Here is a 16,148-nt window from a genome sequence, read left to right on the forward strand (position 1 = left end):
CCCAAGAACTCCACTCCCACCAGGAACAGGTAGCGACTTGTAGAGCACCCCACTGATCACACACCCGGAGCAAAGTACAGGTTATTATCATTCTTTTTATAACAAGTGCTTTCAAACAGGGACTTTGCACTTTTTCTCCTCCTGAGCAAGCTTTCTTTCCCCACCCTTTCCTCCAGATCAGAGACTCACCTGCAATGAAGACCTAAGGAGGGCCTTTGTGCTGTGGTTTTCAGCTGGAAGTGCCAACTGTAAGTGGGGGGAGTTGGTAAAAGCCAGGGCCCCAGGTCTCTCTAGGAGAGAGGCTGATAAGCTGGGTGAGCCTGCAGGTGAGGACGTGGCGAGACCTGGTTGACAGGGCAAGGTAAGGCCTGAGCTCAGAAATCTGTGGGAGGGAGACAACTGGAATGAGTGAGCCTGACAACTGCATGTTCCTAAGAACTTACTGTGGTCACTAAGGCCTCTGACAGGCTCTCCTGCTCCCCTCTGGGATGTGTTCTAAGAGATTCTAAGAGACAGGTTGATACTGAACCCAGGTTCAACTGCCTGCCACTTGAAAGACCAATGGAGATAATGGGACTGGTGGGAGGAATGTCGGTTTATTCCAGAGCCTGCAGCTTCAGAAGATGGAAGACTCATGCTGCAAAGACAATTGGACACGGGCAGGGGCTTTTGTGAGGAAGAGGAGAGGAGGGAAGAACAATGAAGGAATAAAAAGGAGGGGTTGAGAGTTCTCCATTGAGGGGACTAAGTGCCAGCCAACACGGTCTGTTCAGATTACTGGTTGAAGGTCAGCAAATCTTCCGGAGATGGAATGTCTGAAGGTTGGAGTCTGCTTTTCCTGAAGTTGGTTCCTAGAATTCTTAAGCAAATAGGCTGTTTATGTGCAGTCACATTTACAGAAATAATGTTAAAATAATGGTGGGGCGGGTTACAAGATGTGTGGCTTAAAGATTTATATGAAAAGATGTTCATTACAGAATTATATGTAATCTAGAATAATTATATGCTGATTAGACCAGATGGCTAACTACCTTCCTGACAAAGCCAGGGCTGCGAGGGCCAAGCCCTTGCATGAATTTGGTGCATTGGCCCTCTAGTTGTAATATAAAAATATATGAGATAGCATACATATACAACAGTTGAAAAATGGATAAACATCACATTGTCTGACAGTAGAGGGTTTCCAATCCATATGCCTGTTGGCAATCCGTACCTGCCCTTTAGGTAAATGTCCATTCAGGTCCTCTGCCCCCTTTTAAGTTGTATTGTTTGTTTTTTCCTGTTAAATTGTATGAGTTTTTTTTAAATAAATTTTTGATATTGACTCTGTATTGAATGTATAATTGGCTAATATATTCTTCCCTTCAGTAGGTTGTCCTTTTGTGTCATATGTTCCCATTTGTTTATTGTATATTTTCCTGCCCTTCCTTGAGGACACACATTGAAAACATATATTACTAAGAGGAATGTCAGATGTTCACTTCCTCTGTTTTCTTCTAGTTTTATAATTTTGGGGCTCACATTTAATCTTTAATCCATACTGTGTTTATTCTTAATTTGGTGTAAGAAAGTGAGCCAATTACATTTTTTTCCATGTATCTGCCCAGTTTTACCAGCACCATTTTGAAAGAACTGCCTTTGCCCCACGGCATATTCTTGCCTCCTTTGTCACAGATTAATTGACCGTATGAGTGAGGGTTCTTTTCTGGGCTCTCTGCTGTCCCGTTGAACTGAGTGTCTGTTTATATGCCAGTGCCATGTTGTTTATTAGTGTAGACACTTTTGTATAGTTTGATATCAGGGAATAAGATGCCTCCAACTTTGTTCTTTCTCAGGACTTCTTTGGGTCTTTGTGGTTCCATATAAGTTTAGGATGAGTTGTTTTATCTCTGAGAAGAAGGTCATTGGTGTTTTAATAGGGATTGCCTTGAATGTGGATATTGCTTTAGTCAGTAAGGACATTTTAACAATGTTAATCCTTCTAACCCATGAGCATGTATATCCTATCCTTCCATTCATTTGTATCCTCTTCAAGTTCTTTCTTCAGTGTCTTACAGTTTTCAGTCTATAGGTCTTTCATTTCTTTGGTTAAATTTATTCCTGGATATTTTATGCTTTATGGGTAAACTTGTAAATGAGATTTTTAAATTTTGTCCTTCTGATTATCCATTATTGCTGTATGGAAATGCAACAAGTTGCTGATTTTCTATCCTGCAATATTACTGAACTCATTGATTGGTTCATATGGGGATGTGTGTGTGTGTGTGTGTGTGTGTGTGTGTGTGTGTGTAATTCTCAGGTTTTTCTATATATTGTATCATGTCCTCTGCAAATGGAGTTTTATTCTTCCTTTCTGATTTGTATGCTTTCTATTTCTTTGTCTTGTCTGACTGCTGTGGCCAGAACTTCCAATACTGTGGGAGCATAAGTGGTGAGAGTGGGCATCCTTGTTTTATTTCTGATCATAGTTATTAGAGAATAATATTTCAGCTTTCCACCATTGAGTATGATCGTAGCTGTAGGTTTAGGAATCATGTTTTTAATAAAAATTTTTGTTATTATTACAAAATTGTATCCAATTTGGAAATTTAAATTGTATGTACATTTTGGTATTGTAGATTTTACTATGATGAAGAGCATTAAATATAAAACTTTGTGTTAATGCCTGATATTTTTTCTTTAGGAGTAATTCTGCAAGAGGTATATTTGGGTTAAAGAATAAAACATTTTAAGGGAAATATATATGTATTTATTTGAATATATATATGGATATATATATATATCCAAAATATGTCCAGAAATATTTACATTCATACGTACCAAAGTATGTGGTTTCCATTATAAATTATTTAAATTTTACTTATTTTTATTTTGAATTAGTTTATAATCAAGAATAAAAATAATAACTATCCCCCAAAATCAGTGGAAATACATTCATCTCTCTGAAATCTTAAAATTTCAAACATTCAGATAACTTAGAAAGTACAGGGAGCAGAGGATTCCAGCTCCTGCTCTGAGGGCAGTGGGAGCCCCTGGAGGCTGGGAAGAGGCGTGAAGTGAGGGAGGCAGGAGCATTCGGGCTGTGGTGTGGAGCAGAGACTGAGGGGCCCCACTAGAATCAGGGCTCAGAGAGGGGGGGCCCTGTGTTAATCAGAGTGAGATGCTGGAGGCGCGGAGAGTCTGTTGCAGGGAAGTGTGGGCAAGTGGATGCTTGTGAGCCCATTGGACACAGAGCCCAGGACTCCCAGGTGGCCAGGGCCGAGGGACGGACACTTAAGGTTACAGACTTTAGGGTGGTTTTCCATGTTGGAGTCAAAGGTGAAGAGACTCCCAAGCAGGCATTTCAGGGGAGGCTCTGGGGTCACCAGTGATGGGGTTTCACCGGGAGTCGCCCTGGGGGAGACAGAGGTCTCATGTGGATTCTCCATCTTCCTCCAGGTCGTCATTTCTACCAGCTCCTTCTGGTGTCTCTCTGTCTGCACAACAGCCCACAATGGTGAGGTCCCTGGCTTTCCATCTGCTCCACCTCCCTGTCTGCCTCACCTTGTTCCAGATGCTCACGCCCTGCTCAGGTAAGGACCATCTGCATTTATGTACCTGGAGCTGTTACCTATATGCCCAGTCAGAACCTTGGACTCCTCCCCACACCTGGGAGGCCCAGCCAGCTGTACACCTGTCAGAACAGAGTCCCTCTTTAGGTGTTTCTTACCTCACCCTCCCTACCTGGGACACCCCCTTACCCTCTGGCCTCCAGCTTCCTCTGACGGAGCACCCCTTTCTGCTCACCAGCTGAGTTTTCTGTGATTGGACCCCCTGAGCCCATCCTGGCCATGGTGGGTGAAGATGCTGAGCTGCTCTGTCACCTGTCCCCGAAGATGAGTGCTGAGTCCATGGAGCTGATGTGGGTGCGATCTGGCCTCAGGCAGGCGGTGTGTGCATATGCAGATGGCAAGGAAGAAACAGAGATAGCAGAGTATCGAGGGAGAACCTCCATTTTAAGAGAGGACATCGCTGAGGGGAAGGCTGCTCTGCGGATTCACAAGGTCAGAGCCTCTGACAGTGGAACCTACCAGTGTTATTTCCAAGATGCCGATTTCCTTGAAAAAGCCCAGGTGGAGCTGAAGGTTGCAGGTGAGCCTAAGGCTGTTCTGAGCTCCTTCTTCTGTGGGGCCTGGGGACACAGGCTCCAAGCCCACCTCACAGACCTCTGCCTACACCCCAGCAGCTGCCTCCTTCCTCCACCTCTGCTTCTCTGGGCCCTTGACAGACCCAGGTTTTCCTGCAGGAAGGGCTCCTCCTGAACCAAGTGAAGACGTCCCTCCTGCAGCCACCAGGGTCTCAGGAGGGATGTGGGGTTGGGGCAGGAAGGCTGAGAAAACCTCCCCTCAGTGGGGGGCACACAGTTGCATGGGTTCAGCTGTGTTCCAGGCAGTGGACCTGGGCCCCCCCAGGTGCTCACTGCTGTGGGTCCAGGGAGGCTGAGCTGCAGGGACATCACCTGTGCTGCCATTTCCTCCAACCAAAGGCCCTGCAGTTGAACAAGTTGAGTTTGGTACTAGTTGCAGTGAGGAAAACACACAGTGTGGAAACATGGGGTGTCCCCATGAGGGGGTGTCAGGGAGACTTGGTGTAACTTTGGGCTGACAGGGGACTAGGGGGGGGTGTATGGAAGGTGGGCTTTACTCTTGGTCAGATGCTGTCAGGAGGGTGTGAGGTAACTCGTCACTCACCCCCAGGACAGGTGATGATTGCTGGTTGCTGTGGTCTAGATACTTCATGTTTTATTCTGTGTTCAGATCTGATGACTGGGTGGTCTTGTTTTGTTTTGACCCATCACAGGGACAAAGCATCCTTGTCTGATGCTGCCGTTCCATGAAATTGTTTATGTCCAACATCATTTCTCCTTCTCGGGGCACAATGCTGTCTTGCACAGGAAGGAAGGAATGTGTGGGTGGGAGGTCCTGGTTTTCTCCCTGCAGGGCCTCCTCAGTCAGGTTCAATCCCTTCCTGGAAACCACAGCTCCTCTTAAGAAATCCCTCCCTACAAGACTGGGTTCTTCCAAGTCTTCAAAAAGCTTCCTCCCACCCCCCGACTCCCTTTGGTTAAGAGTTTAGGGACTGGTGGTGACAGCTCACCATTCCTGGTCCTGGGTCAGCTCTCTCCCATGTAGTCTATCCCCTTCCACAACCACAAAATAAACATTCCCCTGAGTCCAAAGACCCAAAAAAGAGGCTGTAAACTCTAGATTAATGATATCAAGAGTTCACCACGGTGACTCTCATACCAGGAACAGCCTGGGCTGCAGCAATAGAACGTGCACATCCTCCCCACCACCTGGCAAAGCCTAAAGCTCACACAGGACAGGCAGGATAGATAGGGGACTGGGGCATGACCCGCCCAGATAAGGGGAATGACTTACATGCCTGGGGCGGGTGAGGGCCAATTCCAGGAACCAGCACTGGGCAGGGGGACGGTCCAGGTGTCTCTGAGGGGATCCCGGAGAAGCAGTCTCTGTTCTGGCCCAGGTCCAGCTGGATCGAGCTCGAGGGTCCACCAGGGTCAGGCAGTGGTCACCTCATGGAACAGTCTCCCCTGCACAGCACACGTGGTAAACAGCTCCTCAGTGAACCCTGCCTGCATGATCTAGTGGAGTGAGCCCCCGTTCCCGATGGGACCCTCACCAACACAGAGGCCTCCCCATGACTCAGGCTCACTCTTCCTTCCCCAGCCCTGGGATCTGATCTTCACCTTGAAATGAAGGACAATGAAGATGGAGGGATCCGTGTGGAGTGCATGTCTGCAGGCTGGTATCCGCAGCCCCATGTAGAGTGGAGAGGTGACGAGGGAGAGACCTTGCCCGCCATAGCAGGGCCTGGGGCTTCAGATGGAGAGGGTCTGTATGCAGTCACATCATCTGTGATCCTGAAAGGTGGCTCTGGGAAGCGGGTCTCCTGTGTCGTCAGAAATCCCCTGCTCAGCCAGGAGAAGACAGCCAGGGTCTCCATTGCAGGTGAGTGCCCGGCCCCACACTGAGCTCAGCTATGGCCACTGGGAGAAGGAGCCTGAGTGTCTGCTGCTGACCTGGGTCTGTGCAGTGAGCATAAGGCTCAGAGCAGGGACCTGGGTGCCCTTTGCCTCTTGAAGCTGTTGATGTCACAGACATTTTCTGAGCATCCCTGCTGCCTCCACCTGGGACAGGCGATGGGGATGGGCAAATGGTAACTGTCAGCAAACACATGACAAAGTGGGGAAAGTATGTGCAGACACGTCCTGGAGAAAGGGCTGAGCTCCTCAAAACATGAAACAGCTCAGTACAGAAATGAATGGTTCCCAGAAGGAAATACCTTGGCCAAGGATGTCCAGTCTCACTGAGCAGGGAGACGTCTCCACCTGTGAGATTGGCAGCAAACAAACCATGTAGTTGGAAACACTGATGTCAGGACTGTGGGGAGACAGACACTCTTAGAAGTGTGTTGCTATCAGTTGGTATATTTTTGTATAAATTGACACAGCTTATATTGGGAGGCACTAGAACAATCTTAATCCAAACTATTTATATATTGACCCAAAATCCCTTTTCTAGAAATTTATCTGAAAGATCAGCTTAGGGTTGTGTGAAATTACTGATGGAGAAAGTTATTTCTTTTTAAAAAATATATATTTTATTGATTTCAGAGAGGAAGGGAGAGGGAGAGCAAGAGAGGATCATCAATGATGTGATGGAATCATCAGCTGCCACCTGCACGCCCCACACTGGGGACCAAACCCACAACCCAGGCATGTGCTTTGGCCCCAATTAAACCTGGAACCCTTCAGTCCATAGGCCTATGCTCTATCCACTGAGCCGAACCAGCCAGGGCACAAACTTATTTCTTAGAGCATCAGTTATAATAAGGAAAGTCAGAGACAGTTGAAATGCCACCCATGGGGACACCTTTGCAGTGGAGGCTGCCCTGTGGGAGGAAACACAGACGTGCTCTCCATGCTGAGAGGGAAAGTTCCCCAGGACCCACGATGCACTGAGAAAATGAGCTGTGGAGCAGCTTGTGTGGATGCTCCCTGTGGTGTGAGCAACAAGAATAAGAAGATGTTTATGTTATCTATCTATCTATCTATCTATCTATCTATCTATCTATCTATATCTATCTATCTATCTATCTATCTATCTATCTATCTATCTATCTATCTATATAAAAGGCTAATATGCAAAGTGTCCCCTTGGGAGTTCGACCAGGAGACGGAGTTTGATTGCTCACTATGACATGCACTGACCACCATGGGGTGGCACAGAATGAAGGAATGCCCTGGATGACAGCCGGGAAAGGGAGGCCCCTATTGGCCCTGATTCCCTGATTGCTGGGCAGGCCTAGGGACCCTACCAATGCATGAATTTCATGCACCAAGCCTCTAGTGTGTGTGTGTGTGTGTGTGTGTGTGTGTGTGTGTGTGTGTGTGTGTGTGTATAGTTAAGTGGTTCCAGTACAGGCATTATTATTATTTTAATGTAATGCAACTTTTTTATTGTCTGAAGTTGAATTCTTTTTTTTTTTTTTTTTTTTTTGAAGTTGAATTCTTTCTTTGACAAATTGCTTGCCTCATTTCATTCACTTCCTTTTCTGGTGATTCCTCTTTTCTTTTGTGCGGGGGCTGTTTCTTTATCTCCCTATGTCCACTCCTTTCAGGGTGTCTGGATATGTCTCTCTCTCCTGCATTGACTTAAAGGCACAAAATACAACATGACAAGACAGAACACACAGGGCACCAGACACAAAAGGATTCATGATACCAATAACCCCAAATAAAGATGACCACCAGAGAAAAGAGAATTATGGGAGAGAAAAGAGTGCAAAAATGATATTGAGAAAAGGAAAAAATGTAAGAGAGAAAAGAAAGAAGAAAAAAGAAGGGGAAAAATATATGTATATGGGGAGAAAACTCCAAAAAACCAAGAACTAATCCAAAAATGCAAACAACAAACACCCAGAGAAGACTGCAAACAACGAATAACAACGAATCCTAAAAATGCAAACAACAAATACCCAAACAACCAACACCCAGATGAACCTGAAGAGGCAGAGCTTATTTCTCTCGGTGATCTCTGACCTTTCTGTCCAGGGATTGCCTCACCGGCTGTGTTTAATTCACCAATTCTGGGGGGGTGTTATTTGATGCAGCTGTTCCTTCCATCTGCTCTGTGAGAAGGTGCAGGACCTGTCCATGTATTCGGCCACCATCTTGTCTCCCCCTGGACACACTTTTTAGGTGCCCATGGCCGGGGAGGCTGGAGTCCCGGTGTTCGTGGATTGGCAGCTGAGGCAGCTGGCCCCTGGGCGTTGTGGTTTTAGGGTCCCGGGAGGTATCCAAGGTCTCCCTGGTTAAAGGTAAGGCTGGGCTTCTGATCACAGCCGCTCTCCCTACAAGATGGTGTGGTCTCTGCGGCAGAGCCAGCCACTCCAGGAGAGATTTCAGCAGCAGTAGAGGCTGCCCTGCCAGGGGAATATAGTCCCCTACAGTCCTGTGGAATATAGCTGTCCCTCACTCACACATACAGACACTCCCCACACATCCACACACTCTGCTTTTGCTCTCACACTCACACACTACCTTGTAACCTGCCATCATATCGACTGCCATCTTGAATCTCAAGGATGTTTATATTTTTAAAATGAATAAACTCTCGCATGGCACTGACATCGTGTCAGGGACTTTAGAAGCATTAACTTAATGCTCTGCCGATGAGGACACTGAGGACAGAAGGGCTAGGTCACTGGTTCAAGGTCACCCTCCAGCCCCAAAGGTCACCTTCTGAGTCAGCAGGTTAAGCCGCTGATACACGGGGGAGGGGGGAGAGGAGACGCCAGTGACTGTCTGTACATTATTCTCTAACGGTTCCCATGTGAGAGCCAGACATTCGGACACTAGTCTATGTGACAGGAAGAGTTCTGGGCACTTTGGGAAGAGAAATGTCCCTTCCCCTCCCGGAGACCCCAGGACCGTTCCAGCGAGCAGCTGAGGCTTTCCCTCTGCAGGTCCCTTCTCCAGCCCGAAGCCGTGGCAGGTGGCCGTGGGGGTGACCGTGGGGGTGATTATTCTGGCTCTGATTGTAATCCTGGTCGGGGTGGTGTTCTTCAGGCGACAACACAAGAGAATCAGGGACTTGAACAAGGAGAAGGAGAGGGAGCGAAGCGCCAAAGGTGAGGCCTGGCTACAGGTGGGTGGGACCTCCCCGCCCCAGGCCGCCCACCCACAGCGCGGGTTATCCCCACTTCCATCCCCATGACAGCACCTTCTCTTTCCGCTTATTTCCAGAAAAGATGCAGGAGGAGCTCAGTAAGTCCTGATCCCCCACCACACAGGTTCTGGGGTCCCTGGTTACCCGCCTCACCAACTCCTCTGTTTGCCCTGCAGAGTGGACAAAGAAGCAGTACCTGGCACGTGAGTACCTGGACCCACATCTGAGACTCTCTGCTGGGACCTGTCCAGCCCCTTCCTCACCCCTGACCGCCCAGGGGAAGGAATGAGGACGCTGATGGGGAAGGTCGGCAGGATTTCCTCCCTGGAGAAAGGGCTCAGGCTCTCTCCACCAGGCTGCTCGCACGCGGATGTCCAAGGAACCCCAGAAAGGAGAGGGAAGATGGACTCAGGATCTGAGTCCTCCCTCCCTGGCTCCTGTACAGAATCTATGAGCTGCTGAGAGGAAACCAGAAGGAGAGAGAACATTCTCTTCTAAGGAGAAGGGGCTGGTGTCAGTTGTCCCAGATTTATCATAACTGCTGAAAAGTCGTGTCTGAAATTTTCTCTTTAAGTCGTCCAATTCTTTTTGGAAAATGGCAGGAAATCATACAGATTGAGATGGATGGATTTCACCACACATATGCATAAACGTATGCACACAGCAAGCCTAGCCAGCTATAGGAGGAAGACAGTGACCTCATAAGCCCGGGGCATGTGATCCATGACCCCAGTGGGTGCCTGGCCCACGGATAGCACCACACCCTGTGCATAGTAGCTTTCTCGTTCTCACTTAAAGGAAGGCTTCTCATTGCCACACTCCAATGGCCAGCAACACTGCAATTGATGGGTCATTATTAAATAACATCAGGGGACTTTCACCCAAGCCCTGTGATGCTGAGGCAGATCTGACCACAGAGCCGGCTCCTCAGTGACTAAGTGGCTCATGGGAGGGACACAGGGTGGACATGCTGGGCACAGGGATGGTTCTCAGGTTGGCATGTGAGAGACGGATGGCACAGGTGTCATCACGCTATTCGGAATGATGTGCAATTTAACACTTATGAATTGCTTATTTCTGGAATTTTCCATTTAATATTTTCCAACTGTGGGTGACAGAGGTAACTGAAACTCCAGAAAGTGAAACGATGGTTAAAGGTGACTGCTGTACAGACACGTACGGGACAGACCTGCAGGTACAGCTGGGAAAGCCCCATAGGTGCCTGCAGGTCACTAGGTGCAGGTGACTTTAAAGAGGAGGGGGGAGCAGGGAACTGAACAGGCAGAGGGAGAGGGAGGTGGGGGGTCAAAAGGAATAGAGAGGGAAGGACTCAGAAATGACAGTTGAGGTAGCCCTGCCTCCTTCCTTTGCAGGTGACAGGTCTCGGGCCTATGCTGGTGAGTGACTCTGCTCTCTGGTTCCTGCACTTGTGTACACAGCCCTTCAACCCTTTCTGTGCTGGTGAGGGGTCATCAGACCTGCTCAGAGCTCATGGTCTGTGGGGACCACCCTGCCTCCCTGGACACCCAGAGAGGACCTCCCAGCTCCAGAGTCCCCTCACCTGCTGCCACACACGCCCACACCTGGGCAGAGCCTGGTCCTGTCACCCACAGCCCCACCGTGATGGAGGGAAGCCCCACATTCTGAGAGCTTTCATGCCTCCTTCTCAGAGCTGTGGAGGAAGAAAACTAGATTTTGGTGGGAAGGAGAGAGAAGAGGCTCACTGAGGAGAATGGTGGGGGAAGAACAGAAATGATGACCTTTCCTTCCCTGTGTCTCCCTTTCAGAGTGGAAGATGGCCCTTTACCAACCTGGTGAGTGAGTCACTGTGTTCCCTGGGACAACAACTCAGGGGCCTGGCTCCCTCTTTCTTCTACAGCTCTTGACTGGGGGACATCTGGGTGGGTGGCATGAGGTCCCCACAGTGTGCGCATCTGCTTCCAAGAGAGCCAGGGACAGCTGCTGCCCTGGGCTTCCCCAGGTCTGTGGGGGAAGGAGGAGGCATGAGGGGTGGAGCTGGGGGCAGGGGCTGGAGGGAGAGGGAGGAGGTTACCTGGCCCAGCTGCTGTCCCTCCTGCCCTGAGCTTCCTCAAGGTGTGCCATGCCTCTGAGTCCCTTTGAGATGATGGTGGCCATTCCTAAATTGTGAGGGTGGAGGAAAGACTAGATGAGGTGATGAGTGTGTGTTGGTCAAAAATTCCAAGAGGGAAGCCATGGCCTGTTCACAATGGGTGTGTCTGACGGTAATGACTACAGTCAGGAGAAGGTTCTTAAGACCTAAAATTGATGTAGGCAACTCTTTAGATTATAACCGACTGTATTATAGAGTCACTTACTCACAGGGGTGTGGGGTTAGAGCAGACAGACTATGTGTCAGTCTGCAAAGACTTTTCACCACTAACGGACCTGTTAGGTACTTTTTAAATACACAACTCGGGTACTAATGGTTGTCAGGACAAAGGGACAAGGAGTGTGGCAGCATCAGCCTTATCTCCTGGGGGTCTTGTGGTGGAAGGTTCTTTATAATCAATACCATCACGTTTGGTGTTGACCTCCTTGTCATGTCGTTCTAGTGTTGCTAACAGAACTGTTTATGGCAACATTTTAAGGACCACACATCACCATCACCCTGAAGGCTTTGGTGTGCCTGCTAAGAACAGGGAGGTTGGTCAAAGGTCACAGCATGAAAAGATGAAGGAAATCAGAGACAAAGAGATAGAGTTGGTTTGATTCAGCCCCATCTGCCCAATGATTACAGAGGGTTTAGGGAAGGACCTACCTCCAGAGGCAGGGGTGGCGTTAAGGGAAACCACAAGGATGAGCAGTGCCCCAGACTCACAACTGTGGGAGCTGTCACCACCCTCAGGCCCAAGGCAGAGGGATGGGGAGCAGTCCCTGGAGCCCTGAGGAGGCTGTGTCTCAGGGAGAGGCTGCCTGAGAGGAGGCTGCTCTGTTAGAGCCTCTCCATCACAGAAAGTGGGGAAGTCAGGCTGTGCCTCTCTTACCTTCCCTCCAGTCTTCAGCCAGTACTGTCCTTGGCCAAAGCCAGCAGATGACCAGAAGCAAGAGAGCCCAGTGATGCTGTGCAAGGAGGACGACTCCTGGGCAAAGAGGGAGGGGCAGATGGGGAGTGAGGATCACATAGAGCCCAGCATGGCCCTAGCACAGCAGAGACCATGCTTCCTCCATGCCTGGCCTTGGGCTAAATACAGCTCACATTCTGTTTTATTCTACCCTGGAGATGAGTATTTTTATTCCCGTTTTACAGATATCACATTGAGACTTGCCACATAACATTGTGTGTTTGTGTGTGCGTGTGTGTATGTGTGTGTGTGAAAAGAGACGGTGCAGAAAAGGAAGTCGTCCAGCTCAGGAGGGTAGAGCAAGGGCTGGAAATGGAATCCATGTGACTCTGCAGCACAGGTGGGCACAGTCATTCTGGGGAGGAAACAGGAGAAAGATAGAAGGAAGGTGGCCACTTGAGATGGGAGGTTGGGCAGTCCCCAGTCCTCCTCACCCTCCCCTCCTCACTGAACCCCAGGCCCTGTGGTTTCTCTTGGCTTTGCTGAGGGTCACACTCAGGGCAGCTGGGACCCCAGGCTCTGGGCTCAGGTCTCACCAGCCAGACCCAAGCCTTGGAGCATGAGTCTTCCAGATCCTGAAACCATGGCTGACCCCACACCATTGGAACTCTCTGCAGCGGATGTGATTCTGGATCCTGACACTGCGCACCCCAAGCTCCTTATTTCTGAGGACCAGAGGAGCCTGAACTATACAGATGTAAGGCAGAGCCTGCCAGACAACCCCTGGAGATTTCAGGATCGTTACTGTGTGCTTGGCCGTGAGAGCTTCACGTCAAGGAGACACTTCTGGGAGGTAGAGGTGGGGGACAGGAAACAGTGGCAATTCGGGGTGTGTAGGGAGAATGTGGAGAGAAAACTTTATCTTAAAGTAACACCCCAGAATGGATTCTGGACAATAGCACTGTCGGGTGGGCATTTTTTCCAGGCTCGAACGGATCCCTGGAGCATACTCACAGTTGCCAACCCTCCTAAAAGAGTGGGGGTTTTCCTGGACTATGAGAGCGGGGAGGTCTCGTTCTATGATGCCATCGATGGATTTCACATCTTCACCTTCCCACAGGCTTCCTTCTCTGGGCCGCTCTTGCCTTTTTTTAGGATTTGGTCACAGGAGCCCACTGCCTTGACCATTTGTCCAGCACCAAGAGGAGTGAGGAGTTCCCTTCTGCCTGACCCACTGCCTGACCCTTTCCTGGAGACCCCAGTGGAGTCTTGCTCAGCTGATGGCAATGAGGACCCTCAGGCAGAAGAGAGGTCTTTGCTTCCCCCTGCCCAGCCCTGAGCTGAGGGCCTGCTTAACAGCAAAAGCTCACAGCAGGAACCTATTTACATCAGAAACATATTTACATCAGGAACATACTTACTAAAAATTCACTGAGAGAAGCACTTTCCTAGTTATCTTTCAACTTTTCCACATGACAGATGAGGAGACCTGGGTGCAGGAAGTTAACCTTCCAAAGGTGACTCAGCTCCCTTCCTGCAACCATAGCTCAATTCACAGGTATTTAGAAGGTGGTGGGTGCTGGGCTAAGTGCTTCAGGTGAATCTCACTCCCCAGTCCTCACAACACCCCTGTGAGGTGGCCTCATTGAAAGTGTGGAAAGGGAGGCAGGGCCCAGGGAAGTGACATATAATTCATGCAGAAACTAGTGCTGCTGGGAGGTGTTTGACCTCTGACCCTCCCTCTACCTCCAGTCTGTTCCTTTGCAGCCAGTTGTTCCTGTTGGGCAGGGTCCTGGGCAGCCTGAGGTTCCTTCCCAGGGCCCCAGGGTGAAGGTCACTGTAGGTGACTCTGAAGGCCACACCCCACCTGGTTCCTTCAAGGGGGACTGTCAGAGCCATGGTCCACTGCTCCACTGGCTGGCTGTGCATGATGATGTTGTCCACAGAATGAATTCACAGTGACCACAGCATAGGGTCTGAGAAGGGACTAGAGGCCAAACTCCTAACCAGTTTGAGACCTGTGATCATGAAGCTGAACCAACCCTCCAGCTTCATCCCTAAAGCTCATGTGTGAGGCATGAATTTTGGGGAAGGGAGCCAGGTGAACTGCAGTGGAATTTTCATCACACTGTGGCCCATCTCCAGGAAAGGGACACTCCACGCTGAGCATGTGTTCATGTTCCCGGAGGTTCCTGTAACTGCTGGGTCCTGGGGGAAAGCCACTCCATCACCATCACTGTGATTGGTCACCACTGTGTCCCCTCCACCCGGCAGGTGGTGGTCAGGTTACATTTGTTAAATAAACTGGTTAATGGTCTTCACTCTGCATCTGAGCTTCTTCTAGGTTTTCACCCCCACAGCTTACGCACCACATTTTCACAAAATCCTTATTGTATTAGCTTTGTAAGCTGCTAATAAAAACCACACATTTCATGACCTAATGCAACACAGATTCCTTACTGCACATGTCTGTAGGTGGGAAGCCCAGCGTGGCTCTGGCCGGGCTGACATCCAGGTGTCTGCAGGCTGGCTCCTTTCTGGAGGGTCCAGGGAACGGTCTGTTTCTTGCTAATTCTGATTGTTGGCAGAACTGAGTTTCCTGCAGGGGTGGGACCAAGGTTGCCATTCCTCTCTGGCTCTCAGAAGAAGCTGGGGACCCTCCAGGCTGGGAGCATCTGCAGTTGTTTTCCCAGGAGGCAGATGTGAGGGAACAACTCAGGTGAAGGGAATGGGGAACTGAGTCCAGTCCTGGAGTCACTGCTAGTGGGACTATTGCTCGTGTGCTGACTGCTGTGTCAAACTGAGTCAGAAGGTAGTGGAGGCTCCAGAGAAAGCATTTAGGCACAGGTGGGAGTGGTATGAAATGTGCCTTGGGAAGGTGATTCTAGAAGAAATGTACACATTGGCCCGATTGGTGTCTGGGGCCCAGGAAGGGAGCAGCAGGTGGGTGTGGGGGTGCTGGGCCCACCCGACCATCCACTGGCAGGCAGGAGCCTGTGCTGGCTGCCAGGGTCCTGTTCGCCTCCTGAGAGAGAGAAAGGGTTTTGGCCTGTCACTGAGTCTCCCAAGGACTCTCACTGAGTGTTTTCTGAATGAGTCACAAGTATCCATAAAAACTGCTGTCTGGCTCTGTTCTTCACCCCACAGCACCTCCTGGTGTCCCCCAATACCTTCCCTGCCCCCCACAAGTCTAGCAACTTGAATGAAATTCTTTACCTTTCGGAAGAGGGTACTTATGTTCACCTCCACACATGCCTGTCCCCAACCCCAATCTCACACACACACACACACACACACACACACACACACACACACACACACACACGTGCGCGCGCATTACCAATTCCTTTGAAAAGAGAAAAAGGAAATCAAAAGGCCAGATAATCTCAAAAGGCTAGTAACAGTGCATTTTTTTTCATGCTGAAGCAATTTATTTGTCTTCTACCTAGAAATTAGTCAGGAGTAGACTTGGCTCGGGATCTAGAAATGATTTCTCTGTCAAGGGCCGGGTGTTAATACTTTGGCTGTGTGGACCCCGGGGTCTCCTCCACAGCCCCTCCTGTAGCACAGTCTTAGATGGAAGGGTTGGCTCTTCTAGTAAACCCTCATGTATGGGCTGCCATTTGAATTTCATAGGATTGGGACATGTCGCCCAATAAGTTTTAGTTTCCCTGTGTCTCTAGAACAGGAAAGACCACAAGGAGGAGGGCTGCAGAGTGCTGCTGCCTCCTAAACTCAGGACTTTTTTGTTAACTGAGAAAATCTCTATTGTTTAAGCCAATAACACAATCTGACAGGTCACCCCAGGGTGGTGGTTGGAGAGCTGAGGCCTTCAGAACCTCAAGCCCATTCTCCCACACCTACCACCCTCATCAATGTCAGTCTTCTCTCG

General features: G+C 49.4%; 1 protein-coding gene across 4 annotated transcripts in view; it reads left to right on the plus strand.

Annotated features, from left to right (window-relative positions):
- The window catches only part of LOC132220815 (butyrophilin subfamily 3 member A3-like), a 50,025-nt gene extending 35,448 nt beyond the window's left edge, over window positions 1-14,577 (plus strand). For 2 of the 4 annotated variants that reach the window (XM_059674443.1, XM_059674447.1), the window contains exons 6-10: window positions 9,060-9,195; window positions 9,410-9,436; window positions 10,607-10,630; window positions 11,021-11,047; window positions 12,934-14,577. In XM_059674443.1, the coding sequence (XP_059530426.1) occupies window positions 9,060-9,195; window positions 9,410-9,436; window positions 10,607-10,630; window positions 11,021-11,047; window positions 12,934-13,595 (876 nt within the window). In that variant the 3' untranslated portion in view covers window positions 13,596-14,577. Of the gene's footprint in view, window positions 1-112; window positions 249-3,438; window positions 3,573-3,789; window positions 4,132-5,729; window positions 6,012-9,030; window positions 9,196-9,409; window positions 9,437-10,606; window positions 10,631-11,020; window positions 11,048-12,933 lie in introns of those variants that run through there. The other 2 variants (XM_059674446.1, XM_059674444.1) reach the window with 2 other exon arrangements.
- Window positions 14,578-16,148: the final 1,571 nt, after the last annotated feature.

Source organism: Myotis daubentonii, chromosome 18 (genome assembly GCF_963259705.1).
Source record: "Myotis daubentonii chromosome 18, mMyoDau2.1, whole genome shotgun sequence".
Classification (NCBI taxonomy): domain Eukaryota; kingdom Metazoa; phylum Chordata; class Mammalia; order Chiroptera; family Vespertilionidae; genus Myotis; species Myotis daubentonii.